This window comes from Podarcis muralis, chromosome 1, assembly GCF_964188315.1.
Source record: "Podarcis muralis chromosome 1, rPodMur119.hap1.1, whole genome shotgun sequence".
Taxonomy (NCBI): domain Eukaryota; kingdom Metazoa; phylum Chordata; class Lepidosauria; order Squamata; family Lacertidae; genus Podarcis; species Podarcis muralis.
In genome coordinates, this window is record NC_135655.1 from 89,545,319 (window position 1) to 89,562,553 (window position 17,235).

The 17,235-nt window shown below is 40.4% G+C and overlaps 1 protein-coding gene across 6 annotated transcripts in view; it reads left to right on the forward strand.

The window, feature by feature from the left end:
• The window catches only part of RALB (RAS like proto-oncogene B), a 28,766-nt gene extending 20,353 nt beyond the window's left edge, over positions 1–8,413 (forward strand). For all 6 annotated transcript variants that reach the window (XM_028742891.2, XM_028742909.2, XM_028742875.2 and 3 more), the window contains exons 2-5: positions 2,928–3,084; positions 4,348–4,556; positions 5,564–5,741; positions 6,856–8,413. In XM_028742891.2, the coding sequence (XP_028598724.1) occupies positions 2,971–3,084; positions 4,348–4,556; positions 5,564–5,741; positions 6,856–6,975 (621 nt within the window). In that variant the 5' untranslated portion in view covers positions 2,928–2,970 and the 3' untranslated portion in view covers positions 6,976–8,413. The remainder of the gene's footprint in view (positions 1–2,927; positions 3,085–4,347; positions 4,557–5,563; positions 5,742–6,855) is intronic.
• The last annotated feature ends 8,822 nt before the right edge of the window (positions 8,414–17,235 follow it).

Here is a 17,235-nt window from a genome sequence, read left to right on the forward strand (position 1 = left end):
TGGTGACTAAACCGATCACTTGTTAGTACATGTTTAGTTCTTCAGCTTTTCTGGTAGTTAGTCAGTAGACTATTAGTGTTGTCACCTGCCCTGGCATAACAACACATTCTCTAACAATGTACAGTGGTACCTCGGGTTACATACGCTTCAGGTTACATATGCTTCAGGTTACAGACTCCGCTAACCCAGAAATAGTGCTTCAGGATGAGAACAGAAATTGTGCTCCAGCGGCGTGGCAGCAGCGGGAGGCCCCATTAGCTAAAGTGGTGCTTCAGGTTAAGAGCAGTTTCAGGTTAAGTACGGACCTCCAGAACGAATTAAGTACTTAACCTGAAGTACCACTGTATATATGAAAATTGTATGGTGATCTGGTGGTGGGAGAGCTCCTATACATGCTTATTGGGAGACCTCTTATTCACTGACATTGTGAAACATTAGAACAATTAGGCTTGCCTATAAGCTCTCTTTCATACAGTTGTACCTCGGGTTAAGAACTTAATTTGTTCCAGAGATCCGTTCTTAACCTGAAACGTTTCTTAACCTGAGGTACCACTTTAGCTAATGGGGCCTCCCGCTGCCGCTGTGCCACCACTATGCAATTTCTGTTCTCATCCTGAAGCAAAGTTCTTAACCCGAGGTACTATTTCTGGGTTAGCGGAGTCTATAACCTGAAGCGTCTGTAACCCGAGGTACCACTGTACATGGATTTGATTTGTGCTGATCAACCAGGGTCAGGGGGTTACCAGACAGTTGAAGTTGCCCCTGGAACACTTAGGGTCCTCGATCCTCTTTTTAAGTGGTCTTTAATTACTCTTAAGAACGTTATTATATTTTGGTAAAACTGCTAAACATGTTGTTAACTCTGGATCTCCATAATGTATGTAACTTGAACCTTGTGACTTCATAGTCTCCGTATCTTTCTGTGCCATACATGAACTATGAAGATACAAAATACAACACACTACAGTATTGCAATTTATACAGAATATATTTAGTTTAAAATTTCAACCAATAATTTAGAAGTTGGTTAGTGGAAGGGTTTCACAAAGGAGTTCTGTTTGTATCTGTATAAACTAAAGGCCCTCTGAAGAATGGCTGCTTTCAGTTGCATTGTAGCTGGAGAAAGTCTGTAAACGCCAGCTGCATGGCAAGTAAAACGAGAGTGATTGAGCATGCTTGCTTAACTGTAGTTTGCTTCCTACTTCACAGATTCTATTTTAAGATGCTAAGTAATGAAATGGAAAGCAATGGACTCTTGAAGCCATTTGATTGTTTTAAAATTGATATAAGTTGTACTTAAATAATGTAATATCAATCTCTTTGGGTGTATTTACATAAACATTGCCTATATAAAAAGCCTCATACTACAAAGCAGCTTCTAAAAATGTAAGGCATCTCAAGGAAATTCCTGTTCAGAGGTTACAGGGGTAGCCAACTCCCAAGAGACTGCAATCTACTCAGAGTTAAAAACTGGCAGTGATCTACCCCTGTTTTTTTGGGTTCAGGTCAAAGTTGTTGAGATTTTTTGGGGGGAGCCAGTAATCTAGCAGTGATCTACTGGTAGATCACGATCTACCTGTTGGATGTGCCTGGGTTAAGGGAAATGTGTGGTTTAAGTGAATTCAGAGTTAATTCTTCTTAAGCAGTGATAAGAAATCATCTCAACCCAACACTCAAAGGTGTCTTGCTTATCCTGAGTTCCTATAAACTGGATATGAGGGAAGGGTCTATACTGTAGATATGTGGGGGCAACACAGAGGGTGCTTTACTCCAGTGGTTTGTTTCCCTGAGATGGTTATACCATGCAATCTAGCTAAATTTGGTGTAAAATGAGTTTGACAGCTTCTGGTCCATTCTGAAACACAGCCTACGGTAGCCCTATTCAGGCATTCTGAATTGGGCATAAGTCAGTGCATGAAGAGAAGAGAGCATGCAGTAGCTGCACTCTGCCAAACCGTGTCCTTTTAGTCCTCCATGGGGTTGTTTTATTTTTTGACAGACCTTTACAGGTTTGATATTTTAAACAAAAATGTATGTCCCTGTTTAGGAAACACATCTTGGTGGTATCCATTGTAGTAGTACCATTGGTGCAAGGGTTTCCATTTGTACAACAGAAATTCCCTACCCTCTCTCTGTGTGCCCCTCCCCATATCTGCTGCAGAGGGTTGGAGATAACCCAGAAGAGATTTGGCAGCATGCAAAAAGAGGAAGAAGAAGGTCCATTACACAGCCAGAAGTCCTTGAACTGATGGTACTACTTCATTGGATCCCGCCATTAATTGTAGTTGGTTGAAAACAAGTGGCTGCTTCCAATCTCCACCTGGTAGATGAGCCAGACGAAGAAGAGAGAATGGGCAACACACAAACCTGAGACTAGTTCATGTGGCACTCTGGTTCGGTGTCATGTTGTGGCCAGTAAAATTGGGGATAGTTCATAAATGCTCCTTTGGTCTCTTCACTTAACAGTTACAGGTTGTGTGTTGGAGTTGCTGAAATTTTACTTGCTTCATTCTGCCTTGGCTGCAGCAAAGAGAAACAAACCAAAGGGCTGAATTAGCATCACATGTCATGTGATCCATTACCTGTGACTGGTTTTTCTCCAAACAAACCAGAAACATAAACCAGGGCTTGTTGCTTCCCACTCATGGTTTGTTTGGGGGACAGGAATGCTGGTTTGCATAGTGTGCCAAGCCTCATGACCTGTTTGTTGCAGTTGTAGGCAGGGCTACGGGTGAGCAGGGTATCCAGCAATATGCTCATTCATTGGAAGCCATAGTTTATGCCTGACTGTAGCTTACCAAGGTGCGCACTGTTAATACTGTAGAGCAAAAGCATTAATCAAAGGGCATTGTGATAAATCTACACTGATTCTAAATTTTAATACTTGATTTACATGCCAAACACATTTTCTGTTTCTTACCTTTTAGCTCATCAGTCTACTTTGGTGGTGCTTGACAACAGTTCAGAAAAATGGCTGCTAACAAGGCAAAAAACCAGAGCTCTCTGGCCCTCCACAAAGTAATCATGGTTGGCAGCGGAGGTGTGGGCAAATCAGCACTGACACTTCAGTTTATGTATGATGAGGTAAGATTTGTGATCTTTGTGTACATTTTCAATTACAGTGGAGTGGACCATTATTGGATCTGCACTTTGCTTCCTTAATATGAAATAACTAAGCACAGCCGTAGATTGGTTCAGAAACACAGGAAAAAACACATTATTCTTCAAAACTGAAGTTTCTTCCTAAAAGAGCTATAACCCCATTAACTATAGCAGGGCCAGTAAAACAGCTGAATTTATATTGTTGAATTCTTGCATTTACAGCTTAGTTCAGAGATTAAGTTCCTCTTACACAAAAACTTGGAGGTTCAAGTAGGCTGTTCTGCTCTTATCTGTCTGAAGCACTCCAGAGAATTTGTTGTGCTATATATAAATACTTTATGATAACAATAGTACGTCAAACGTCACTTAGAGCTGTGTGTGTTCTGTGGTTCCATGCTTCTGCTGCAGAAGCACAGAATCTGACATTGGGTTGGCGCCTCAAGAAAACTTCTATCTATAGAAATGACCAGGGCATTGTTTGAACAGTGTGAAATCTCAGAAGCTGGGGTGGGAGCTTGCAGGGAATGGTGTTGCCTTTTCCCATCACAAAAAGAAACATAAATATTTTTAAAATGTTGTATCTCTTTTTGCTGAGAATCTCATTTTCCAGCCCCAGTCGTATAAACTCTTAATGTCTTACTGCACAACTCTAATTCCATAGTGAAGGAGGCATTTTTAGCCTTGTGTCCTGTGCTCTTCAGAGTCAAAACCGCAGCCTTAAAATAGCAGAACGAAAGAAAATACTTTGTATCCAAGAAGCATGATAAGATTCGATAGTTAGTTTCCAATGTATTTTGCTAAGAGGACGTATGAATAGTATCTTTTCTTTTGCTTGAGACCTACATGTTGGTCACAGTTCATGTGGGTCCTCAGATGTTCATAGAATTGTAGACTTGGAAGGGACCCTGAGGGGCATTTCCTGCAATGCAGGAATCTCAACTAAAGTATGCTGGACTGTAGATCTCATAATCCCCAGTCACCTTAGCCAGTAATCAGGGATGATGGGAATTGTAGTCCATAAACATCAGGGAACCCAAGGTTGAAGAACACCAATATAAGGTGACTTGTAAGGTAAACTATTTTGCTACATTGTTCCCAGAAGTCACTACTGATAATTTGATAACCCATCCATATTGGTCTTTGATATCTAGTCTTCTTGGCATATGGGCTGAAGCTGACAAAAATCAGGTATCAGAAGCTGAGTATGGGTACTCTACAGTTAATTACTCCTTTTATAACTCTTAGTTTGTTGAAGACTATGAACCTACGAAGGCTGATAGTTACAGAAAGAAAGTAGTTTTGGATGGTGAGGAAGTACAGATCGATATTTTGGATACAGCTGGACAAGAAGATTATGCAGCTATTCGAGACAATTACTTCCGTAGTGGAGAGGGTTTTCTCCTAGTTTTCTCCATAACTGAGCATGAATCCTTTACAGCAACAGCAGAGTTTAGGTAAGTAGTGATATCTAGGCATTTTCTGTAGGCTTTGTGTGTGGTGCATATACTGTGTGCCAAAAAAGGAATATGGTCCAATGAACTGAATAATATGCCAAGGTGAACATCATTTTACAAGTGTAACTAATAGTGAAATCGAGGTGGTTACCTGGGTGGAAATCATTCGACCCAGGTAACACAGACGTTTCCTTACTTTTTGCCACTGAAGGGTAAAATAATCTTCTTTGCCCTGCCCTGCCCTGCCTTGCCTCCCAGGGACAACATTTTAAGTGTTGTGCTTCACTTTCTTAATATTTTGTTCCTGCAGTTGGAACAGGAAAATATTGAGCACATCTGAAGGTATAAAGGCTATGGATGAACATTAGCAATATTTGTGTTAAGTATGTTTAGCTGTTTCTTGGGGTGAATGTTTGCAGCAGAATATTAGTTTTGGAAGGGACCTGAGAGGTCGTCCAGTCCAACCTCTGCCAATGCAGGAAACACACTATTACGGTATCCCTGTTTGTTTGCTATTGAGCCTTCTCTGAAAAATGTCTAACGAAGAAAATTACACCAACTTTCAAGGAAGTCTGTTCCACTGTTGGAACAGCTTGTACCATCAGTAGGTTATTCCTAATGCTTAGTCTTTATCCCTTTCATTTGTCATTTGAACCCATTGGTTCATGTCCTACTCTCTGGAGCGAACAAAAGCAAATTTTCTTCATCTCTGTGTGGCAGCTCTTCATATAGTTGAAGATGTCTATCATAACCTCTGGGTAAACTTATCAAACTTTTCTTGGCCTTTGTCTCCAGGCCTACACTATATCTGTCAACTTCCTTGAGACACATTCCTTTTGTAGTTTTAGTTGAGCAAAGAACTTTAAACCTCTATTTATTTCAGAAATGCTCCCATCATTTCTTGGCATGTGAAATAATAAATTGGTGTACATTTTCCATAGTTTTAGACTACTGGGAAATTGCTATGATAGCCACCTCAGTTGCTTGTGTTTAATATTTTTTATTAGGGAGCAGATCCTGCGCGTAAAAGCTGAAGAGGACAAGATACCTTTACTTGTGGTGGGAAATAAATCCGACTTGGAAGACCGTCGGCAAGTGCCTGTAGAAGCGGCTAGAAGTAAAGCAGACGAGTGGGGAGTGCAATATGTAGAGACATCAGCAAAAACCAGAGCAAATGTAGATAAGGTAAAGTACTCAGTTGGTTTTGGGCAGCAGCCTTTTAAATGTGGTTACTGACTTGCAGTTGTGGATAAATACAAAGCAAGAAACTTCTGCCCTTTGAGGACTCCTTTTATTATGGAGAATTTGAGGGGAGTCGTGTTTAAGACGTATAGGGTTCCCATTTGGATAGCAAGGAAACTTGCTACTTTTATGTGAGAATACAGGATTCCTGTCTTGGCTGCTGGTTTTCCTCTTAAATTATGCTCCGACTACAAATTGTGTTGTGTGGCTGGGTTAAATGAATATTAGTATGACCATGCTGAACGCATCTTGTAGTAAATTCATGGCATATAATGACTTGGCATGAGTTTAATTGAGAAGTACTGGTTTCCTTGCAACCTTGCTAAATGCCTTCCAAAGGTAGCCTTCTCAGTTGCTCTTGATCACCAAACCTTCTTTAAAAAGTGCATTGGGGGTTATTGCAATATAATCTGTGCTTCAGATCTCATTTCTTGGTGGACAGTTATACTGACTGAATGCAGATTTTCTCAGCGACCTGAGCTCTCTTTACATTGTGGTTTGAAAATCTTGTCAGCAGATTCAGAAGATTGACTAAGATTCACTAAGATTGAATTCCAAGTTCTTCATCTTAAATATGTGTCATTAAGCTTTATGATAGTATGCATAAAGACTAGGTCTCCATTTAAGCTTTTCGTGTGTCCATAGGAAAATGTTCCTATAGAATTCTTCTAGATTCCACCGTAATCCATGTATTCTGCACTAAATTTGGATCTTTATGCAAAAGTAATAATTTTAGATTCCACCATAATCCATGTATTCTGCACTAAATTTGGATCTTTATGCAAAAGTAATAAAAAAGAGTGTTGATTTACTAGTCATTAAAACGCTTCATTATTGACAAAATGTAATATTCTGTAGATACCTGTTGTATCTATTTCCATTGTGTTCTTGTGTTTAGATTTTAAATCTATCTAAAACAACGGTAAAAAGGTCTATTCCTGTGGTAATTTTAACTTTTCTTATAAAGCAAACAACATATTGTATATTATTATTATTATAGGCTGAATCCCTGTATGCTAAAAAAATTCTGATATTAATGTGCAGTTTTTCATTTTAGGTATTCTTTGATCTAATGAGAGAGATTAGAGCCAAGAAGATGTCGGAAAACAAAGACAAGAATGGCAAGAAGAGCAGCAAGAACAAGAAGAGCTTTAAAGAAAGATGCTGCTTATTGTGATCTTTAGGAACTGTACATACAGGCTGCGGAATTAACAAGACATTTACCACTAAGGGTAGAGGACTGGATGAATGAGAAGACATCTTGATCCAATAAGCTTTTCCACTCACATAATAGCCTTTTTGAAAGTGCAAAACTTGGTTTGAAAAATTATGAAGTTCAATGAATCCATGTATACTGAAAGGGACAATTCTTGAAAGCAACTGTCCGTGCTAAAAGTATTGCCAGCAAATCTTCTTATCAGCAGTATGATCACTCTGAATTTCTCTCCTGATGTTGCTCCCAATGTTGGCACTCTCTCTATGGACTCTTCCTCAGTCTTATGCAGTGGCTAGTTCTGATTGAAGTTCAACCAAAGTTACCTGCCTCTCCTATGTGACTTCAGTTTTGGTGCTCCTAATAAAGGCTTAAGCCTTTAGCCATTCTTTTAAAAGGGAAAGTTAAGACATACTGAGGTCTCTCTGGTCTCTGAAATTTGCACACAACTGTATTAAAGTAGGTTATGATGCTACTATTTTGCCAACATATTGGATGGACGCTATAAGGACTTAGTCATTCAGAAACAAAGACTCAGTAGTGAGTTGGTGTTTGAGTCATCGTTGCAGTATTCCTGAATTGAGCCTATAATTTCAGAGCATTAGTGGTTATATTCTGGCACTCTGTATTTCCAATTTATTTCCTCCTTCATTCCAACAGCTTATTCGGGGTAAACGGACAAGGCATCTTTCTAATATTGAGAAATTGAAGTAATTCCATCCTGTCTGCCAAGCACTAGACTTGCTCCCCCCTCCCCCCCTAAAAAACTTGAACATTCTATTTGTGGTGTTGCAGTGAGTTTGTAAACATGTATTGAATCTGTAGAAATTGGTGCATTTTTACTCTTTCAGTGTTTAACAAGGGAATTTGTTTCTTTTTAAAAAAAATATATTGTGAGGGCCCACACTGAAATCTAGTGATTTTCCATTCAGTCTCATTTGAAGTCTGAGAGGACCATCCATGAGTAACTAACTCTGCACACACTCAATTGAAATTAATTGTAATTATGCAAATCTAAGGCCCTTGTGCAGCAGAGTCCTGGGGATTGTGCCATACAGAAGCACTTTGCTATTTAACTATGCTGGGTTTTCCTTCCCTTTCTGTAATGAGTTATTGCTGTATTTGTAATTTCAAGAGTTGCATTTGAACACTCAATACTATTTTGCTAAGAGCAGGGGTGTGTGGGATTAAAGCAAGTGATCTTTTCACAACTTTACACTTGCCCCTTTAAAGTGACATCTGAGCTAATTATGTGAAGTTGCCAAAAAGCCTGACCCTTATTGTTGTTGCACAGGTTGTATTAATTCTGCTGCTGCTGCAAAACTTTTTATATAGTTACTCAATAAATCATGGGGAGAAGTCTGTATTATAAAGGCAGCTAAATATACGTACTAAAAGCTTTTTTCTGATTTTGTCACTACTTCATTGTTAATGTTGTGGATGGAAAAGCATGTGCAGGTGAGCAGATGAGCTTCTGAAATTATTTTTTTGCAGGCACAATAGGTGAGCAACTTGGGTGTGATCACACAGGTGATCGTTATTTTATCTGATTACAAAATAAGTTCAGAATCCACCTGGAAGAAAGTTGTGCATGGGTGCTCTGATATAGCAGCAGCTTTGCGAAATCAGTTGCTGCTTATAAGTATGAGAAGAGGGGGCAGCAGTCTGGAAACTACAACTAAGAGTAAGTGTGTCTGGATGTTTACAAAACTCAGTGTTTCTCTTGCATAAGGGCAGAGGTTAGTTACCAAATAGGACTATGAGAGAGCTGCCAAAGTAAAGAAATCTCAATTTAAAGCTGCATACATTTGCATGCAAATGAAACAGTACTAAAGTGATAAATGAACATGTGGCAATATGCGCCCTCTTTAGTTGCATTTTTCCTATGCTTGAGATAAGGTTTTCAAGCTTCTGGTATCTCTAGATGTTTCTTTTCCTGTGTGATGGCAAAACCTGTTCAACCTAGCCTCTGTACAGTGGCTGAAAACTGCATTTTGGCTGCTGGTGTCATCAGGGTTAAGTCCTGCTCAGGCAGCAAGTCTGATTTGCCAACATGTCATAACTTCACCTCTCTGTGCCTCATCGAAGTACCATTTCTCTCTCACTCTTGCAGCAAGAGGGCCAAATGCTTCTGGAACAGTTGATTGTTTCCAGATCAGTAGTGTTGATCACCACAGTTGGTTTAGAAATTGTTCATTGGGGAGATCTAGGAGCATATCTAGAACTTGAGGGAGAAATCCCCATTCCAGCTTACCTGTAGGGAAGGACAGCTTTTTCACCCAACAGATCCTATTTCTTGGGCAGATTCTGTTTCTCAAAGTGGGAATGAGTTAACACATCCCTAGGTTTCATCAGCTCTGATTGTTCCCTGCCTGAAATCAATGACGTTTCCCCACTCTTATGTAAGGACTCTCCAGAGTTGTTTACCAGGTCCAGTTCTACAATCCAGTGTTGACTGACCACCTGTGCAGAGAAACAGCCAATTTACTTGGGCAAGCACTTCCCAATCATTGATGGAAAAATTATAATTCAACCATGTTCCCTAGTGTAAGTGAAATCTTTTTTGTTCAATCCACCCAAGTCTTTGGAAAGAAACAGGATGTTGACTGTGCAATGAGTCTTGGATGTGAGACTTCTGTGGACAACTTTGTTTTTAATCTCTCATAAAATCACCAGCAGCTAGTAACTTTCATTAATTAGCTGTGACATGTCCATCTGGATTTACAGCCACTCTTTCGCCAAATAAAAGCGATAGAATGGTAAGACTATTTTTTTAATGGTTAGTATTTCCTTAAATCATAATTACAGGAGGGCTATATAAACCATTGCTGTGATTTAGGAGGAATATGGCCCTTAAATTGAAAAATTGACTGCTCTCATTGTAGAAATGGCAATAAGAGGGAAAGCAATGGCATGATAATGTGCTTGGGTCACATTGCTTCTTAATGTTATTGGGGGAAAGGTTTCTTACTATTGTAGTTATTTTCCTTATATTAAGTTTAAATCCAATATTGAAACAATTACAGATGCTTTTTGGAAGAGATGAGAAATGTTACAAAACAAATTGTCAAGGCAGATCAAATCAATAACAATGAAAATATCAAGCAAGACCAATAAGGCACAGTAACCCATCAGTGTCAATAAAGGGCAAATGGTTCTGATATTGCTGAGGATTTGTCTCTTCCTTCCAGCATCTCATTAATCAGGAATGAAAGCCAAGCACTAAGTAAAGATTCTTATCTAGAGATGGACCTTTTGATCTCTCAATTGTTAGGCTAGTTCAAGGTGGTCCCACATGCAGCCCTTGGGGTCTTTTTTTGGTAGCCCTCAGCAACATTTGACACTCTCCCCAGCCCTTGTACTGCCTTCCCAAAGCCAAGTAAGCAAGGTGCTGGGCTTGGGGAAGGAGGTGTGAGGACTCTGACAGGATCCTGCCTCCTTCCCAATCCCTTGTTAGCACTTTTCCAGCCAGTGCTTTGTGCCTTCTCTTCCCAAAGCCCAGCGCCAAGGTTTCCTTTTCTTAAAGGCCAGTCATCTAATAGCTTCATTTTGCTAATGTATGCACACTAAGCAATGTTGTGCATCACAGAATCTGCCGTGTTTCCGTATTGTGCAGTTGCACCCACATACACATCTGTATGTGCACATTTTGGATGTAACATCTGTCAGACAGATCTAACCCAAAGGGTGGCTTCCAGCTGATGAGCAGAAAGACACCAAATGACTTGTGTTTTTGCACTGTCTGGGCAGAGGAGCTCGTATGTAATATTTACTAGTGACCAAGGCTGCTAATCCTCTGTGTGTGTGTAAAGCAACCACCAAAGTATCAATAAAATTTGCATAAATGGGAAAGTGTAAATCACTTGCTATACAAAGGAACCAATTTCTCTATGCAGTACTGAAAGTCCTTTTTAGTCCCAGTAGTGACAGGAAATTACTATTTAACTAACTGCTCTTTTGTAGTCACACACATAGTTGTTTGTGTCCTTTGCTAGTCATAAAGGTGTGTGTGTGTATATGTATGTGTGTGTGTCTATATATATCTGTGTATAAAATCTCAGAAGCTGATTTTTTATAACAGTGACACAAATCAGATAAAAGCTTTTATTAAAGATTAACTATAAAATGCTGACAGGTCAGGCCCTACCAGTGAGGTGAGTGCCTTGGGCTGAGCATGCGATGGGTTCCCAGCCATTCCCCTCCATTGGAAGACAGAGGAGTTGTTATTTATTGGATTTCTATACCGGCTTCTACCCGCAGATCTCAGTTGTTTGAGCCCCATAGTCTGCCCTGTAAACTAGCCTGCCGTCTTCAGATGCAGTGAAGGAAACTGTCCTGTTGTCCGTGTTGAAGTAAGATGCACTTGCCAATTCCGTTGGTCGCTGTATGTGGAATGGTGTGTGACTTTATATATACCCTCTATGTTTAAAGCACATTTGAAGCACATTTCTCCTCACAGAGAATTCTGGGCACTGTAGTTTGCCCCTCACAGAGTTACAGTCCCCACCAATACCACAATACCATTGGAGCATGGCAAGCTTCCAAATTCTTCAGAACTCTTTATCTGGCAAGGTGTCCCACATGGAAAAACTAAAATAGTATGGAAAGTTATTTAATTTATATCTTGCCCTACCTTCAAAAGGCACCTAGGGTGGCAAGCAACAGATGACAAAACAATACAAACATATCAAATAGAATTCCTGTAGAGATGCAGACTGGGAAAGAGCTCAATTCCTGGAGACTCAGTTCCAAGATGGAGACTGCAGGCTGAATAAGTCTTTCCCGTGTGCTACATATATCAAGTTATACACTCAGGATTCTGGGATAAAGAAGCAATGGCTGCTCCCCATATCAGATAAAATTAAGCTTGTAGCCAGATCTCTCCCAGACTCAAACAAAGAACATTTCTGGGGTAAACACAGAGCAGAGTGAGGATAAATGCAACAGTCTTTAAACAAGCTGACTTCATTGTTACTGCACTGTATTGTCTTTTTCTGTTCACATCACACATGAATTCATAATAATGTGTGTTTAAAAAAAGAAATCAAACTTTATTCTTGACAAGGCCTGAGAGCCTACACAGATAGTAATTAACTTCTCCAGTCAGGCCACACATCTCCAGGAACTGGCCTCCTGGGTTTTAGCTGTTCCTTTTAAAAAGGCCAAGCACCAGGTATTTATTTGCATAGACCACACACATCAATCTGATTTTGGTATTTTATTTTTCCTCATCATCCTGTAATTCATGTACTGCCTTGCCTAATGAAAGAGTCCAAGAGAACTCTAAAGCTTGCCCCACTTCTGTGACATTTTGGTTGGTTCCAATAAAGCTTTGCCCAATTGGATTTTGGAGGCTTTTAAAATTATGTACCAACAAAGCCTCTTTTTGATTCTTTAAATATAAAATATTGCATGTTCTTCAGTATGAACATAGGCCATTTTGGAACTTTACCATTTTGGGACCAATTCCAAGCCCCTGCTTTGCTGCAGAAGTGAAGGCAGGACTCATCTGTTTGCCCCTCCAAAGTGCTTCCAAACCTCTCCCTACATTCCTTGTTTTGGAGCTAAATCTACTTTGATAACCACACCCTTTAAATGCTATTTGAACATCACTTTGGTGCCACACCAGTGGTGCTTGCAACTATCATTGCAAAGCCTTTCTGCCCCCCCCCCCCAATTGCATGGCTTCATAGATGAACATTTCCATTACTGGACCTTATGCTTACTGAGATTATTTTGAAAAGTCATCAAAGATGCACGATAAGCTGATTTTTCTGAATAAACCCTTAAATGTGTACAAGCTGGCCAAATGCATGTTGCTTACTATGACTGCAGTGTAAGAAAAACACTGGGGCCTAATTTGATTAGTAAAATGTATGGCATCTGGTGGGTGGGGCTTTTGTGCTGTGCTCTGGAATCGGCCCCTCCCTTCGGGTGTTCAGTTAAATTCAGTCATTCTCGCCTCATGATGTTGTTTTTAGTTTCTCTCAGTATGTAATTACGTTACAGTTTTCTGTACTGTTGAAGCTTTGTTTGGCATATACATAAGATGCTTACTTTGCTGAAAGAAAAGAAACTCTGCTGAAGAATGGTGGGATATCCTAAACTAGGTGAGTGAGGAGATATTCCCAGTCTGACAGAAGGATTGCTTTCTTTAATCACCCCCACCCTCCACAACACACAGAAGACCCTAGCTCTGCACCTTAGTCAAGATCTGTCTAGCGATTAGTTTTAGGATAAGGAACAAAAATAAGGTGTGTTAGGATCCTATTGTGAGAGAGGTGGAAAGACAGGATGCAATTGGATTAAATATCTGAAATACAACTTAGTTGTGCATGGATCAAATCTCCTACAGAACATGTCTCTCAGAAATCCTAAATAGCTGGGGGTTTTTCAGCAGGTCCATCAAGATATGTGCTGAGTAGTATGCCTATTACAGAGGCTGCAATGGCTGATAAATGTAGACATAGACCAGTTCCATTTAATGGTTTGAATGAATCTCCCTGGTAATTAAAATCTGCTCGCTTAGGGTGTGATTAAAAAGCCTGTGCCCCGTGGGCTTTTTCAAACATTTTCAGGTGTTGTCATTCAGGTGTTGCCATATTTATATATAGGAATGTGGAGTTACTATTGTTGCATATCACAAGGACCCTGTAGGATGATGCTGAGTGGTTCCCAAAAATTGCACTTGAGGAGTTTTTGGTTTTTTAAAAGCCCTGCAGTAGAGCTGAAAGATCTGAGCACAATGTTTGACATTGTTTCATGTCGCTGATGCGATCCCAGCTGCATCGAAGAGTCTTTGGAAAAGCAAAATAAAGTACTCTGTGTTGTTAGTCATTTACGTATAAATGGAACTGACGCACGGGAGAAGGAGTTGTGTGCTCTATCAAAGATCTTGAGCCATGTCCAAAATCTTGGATGTGTATAATAAGCACTTTAGGTGGAACAAATTCATGAGATACCCATTAATTGTTGAGAATGTGCTTGGAAATATGATGGACACACACACACAGAAATGATGAGCAGAATCTATCAGTCACCACACTGTTTGCCTATAGCCCTGAACAGTGTGTATTTATTTTGCTTGTGCTATCACATTTCTGACTTCTGTATGTCTGCATTCATATTGACCTTTTCATTTCAGCGGAGGCTCAGTGGTAAAGCACCTGATTTTCATGCAGAATACCCTCTGTTCAATCTCTGGCATTTCCAAGCAGGGCTTGGCGAGTACCTAGTCCAAGAGTACCCTGGAGAGTGGCTGCAAGTCTGTGTAGACAATATTGAGCTGACCCAGTATAAAGTAGCTTCCTATGTTCCATATCTTGCATATGGAAATTATTGCCTCCTGCAGACAGGTTCCTTTCAAGCATAGTTGTTTAAGTGGGCACTCATCACAGTGGAATGGCGATCTGTAAATACGAGACATAAATCATTGTTTCTCTGTTTCCGCCTCCAGAGCATCTCAGCATATTGATTAGCAATCATGTTTTAACTGTTATAATTAATTATATTATGCTGTTGCTTTCACTGATCCTCAGGGGAGCAGGACACATAGCTGCCTAAGTGCTACAAAAATGGGGGGAAGCCAAGGCAAATATGAATAGGGGGTTTTATCTGAAGTGGGGCCAGTTGTTCACTATGCAGGCTTTTGAGAAACCAGCTGCTTATCTGGGGCAAACTACGTGTGACGCTATCTGCTTTACAGAGTGCAGCTGCAGAGGCTGTAAACTAAAGCAAAAGATGTGTGGCGGGGGAGGGGATTCTTAACCATTCCCGCTTTTTGCTTTTTGCTTTTGTTGCTCTTAAATCTTACATTAAGGGGAAAAACATACCTGTTATCTTTCCCCCTTCTCAGTGCTCTTTGCCCATAAGGGTAAATCTTCCTCTTTCTGCAGAGCAATTTCATGAGCCAAAAGGGTTAAGAACCCGCATTCTGGTCTTGCACATTGGTTTGCAGTCTGTCCCTGAATAGTTGTGTAGTTGGCTGTAAGTACTGATAATCTTGCAAATGGCTGTGATAAGAGGAATGGATTGGTACAAAATTTGAGAGATCCCATTTGAGGGTACATGAATGTATTTACATGTGTGACTGTAGTTGAAATACTGTCCTCAACACTGCTTGTAACTGGGCTGATAGGTCAATTAAAAGAAGAAGTTAGGACCACTCATCTCCAGCAGGAAACTAGGTGCATGTTTAGATTCTAACTAAATGAGCAGTGCTTTCAAAAGAACCACTCCACTGCTTTCTGTTCATGTCTTTGGAAGCTAGATGGCAGAATGGTCACATGGGTAATGGTAGTTTAACCACAATGTATTTTCACTGAGCAACTGAATCATCTTGTAGAAACTCCTTCAGAGTTTTGGTTATAGATATGGGACAAAACATATTTGAAAAATATCTCCATTCCCTGAAAGCCCTGATGAGATGGGCCTTGCATATTTCGTCTAGTCATTTATTTTGTTCTTACGTTCTCAACATTCATCGTCTCTTACTTTATTCTAGGTGCTTTGCATTGCATGGCCTTGAACCCTAAGATAAGTTAGCTTAAGGTAGTTCATGGAAGGAAAGGTTCTCATAGCTTCCTTCTCCCTGCAGTCTCTGGCACCCCATTCTACATTGTTCAGGGATGCTTCTTTAGAAGCTCTTTAGAGAACCTGAATGGCTACAGGAGGTTGAAGGAGACTATTGATGCAATATTCAACACCATTCACAGTGCCACAAGCAGCCTCACTTCTCTGAGCATTTCCAGATGACCTGTTTGTTGAGCATTCATCCTTATTTGACAATGTTGGCTCTTTAACAAGCACACATTCTGATATTTTGTGTAGAGGTTAGATGACGGGTGTGTTCAGACATGGAGTTAATTGCATTGCTTCCCCAGATTATAATGCTAGTGCTCAGTGGCGTAGCGTGGGGGGTGCAGGGGGGGCCGGCCGCACCGGGCGCAACATCTGGGGTTAGGGCAAATCCACGGGTTAGGGGGCGCAAATCCACAGGTTAGGGGGCGCAAATCCACGGGTTAGGGGGCGCAAATTACTTGCCTTGCCCCGGGTGCTGACAACCCACGCTACGCCGCTGCTAGTGCTTCTGTCCTGTTTTCTAACGTTCCTTTCACAGTGCAGTACCTGTTGCATTATGAAACTGTGGCTTTTGGACCACCGTGTCACACTAAGATTCATTCACACTAGTGGATGTGATGTGGCGCAACAGTGTACATCATTGGACATTTTGCCACTTTTATGTGCATACATGCTTCTGTTCCCCCATGATTCTATTGCAGATGTTAATATTGCACAGCATGAAGTGACTGGATGCATAAGAACGGACTCCTTTTGGATATAAAGCATTGTCCAAACCTATGAAAAATATTCCAATTTTACTTGCAGAGCTTTCTATTAAAATGTAATAGAAACATCAAAGATACATTCAAAACATCCATGCAGTGCTTCTGCTGTCTAACACAGGCTCAGTATCTTAGAAATAAAAGATAATTCCAAAAATCTAAATTGTGTCTCTCTTTCAGAACCTGCATTCCAGCCTCCATTGGCCTCAGGCTATGCAGCTGTTGGAGAACCATTTACTTTACTTTGTTCCCTGTGGCGCTCAAAGAAAGACTAACAGCCACCACCCTTTCAAGATGGCCATTTTGCAACTCAATACCTTTGTCACTTGATCTAAGGTTACAACACCAACATGTTAGCTAGCAGGAAACAACAACGGTTATTTATCAACCAGTTAAAGCTCAGAGACAGCTCTTTTCGGAAGTCCCCATGTCACCTCTCTGTCATCTATAATTTTTCAACTTGAATTTGCCTGCATGTGATTAACATCCCCCTCATAAAAAATAACAGCGGTCTGAAAGTGTCTTTTGAAAGTGAATGCAAATATAAATGAAAGGTGGGACAAAGAGAGGGGATGAGAGAATTTAAATTTTCTCAGCTGATGGGCAAGGCGTGTCTTCCATGCAGCTTGACAACAAGGATGAAGTGATCTCCCTGCCAGTCTGCAGGCAGCGCACAGCTAGTATCAGCATAGTTTTCAGAATGCTGAAAGAATCATCAGGCTAGAGTTAGCTACGCTTGGCTGAGATTTTATTGTTCTCTAGTGACCCCCTGTGGATAAATCATATGCCTGATGTAATCCTTGAGACACAGCACCAAAAAGGGTGAATTCTTACCACATGTGATGAATAATACTGAACATGTTATCTGGAAAGGTTATTA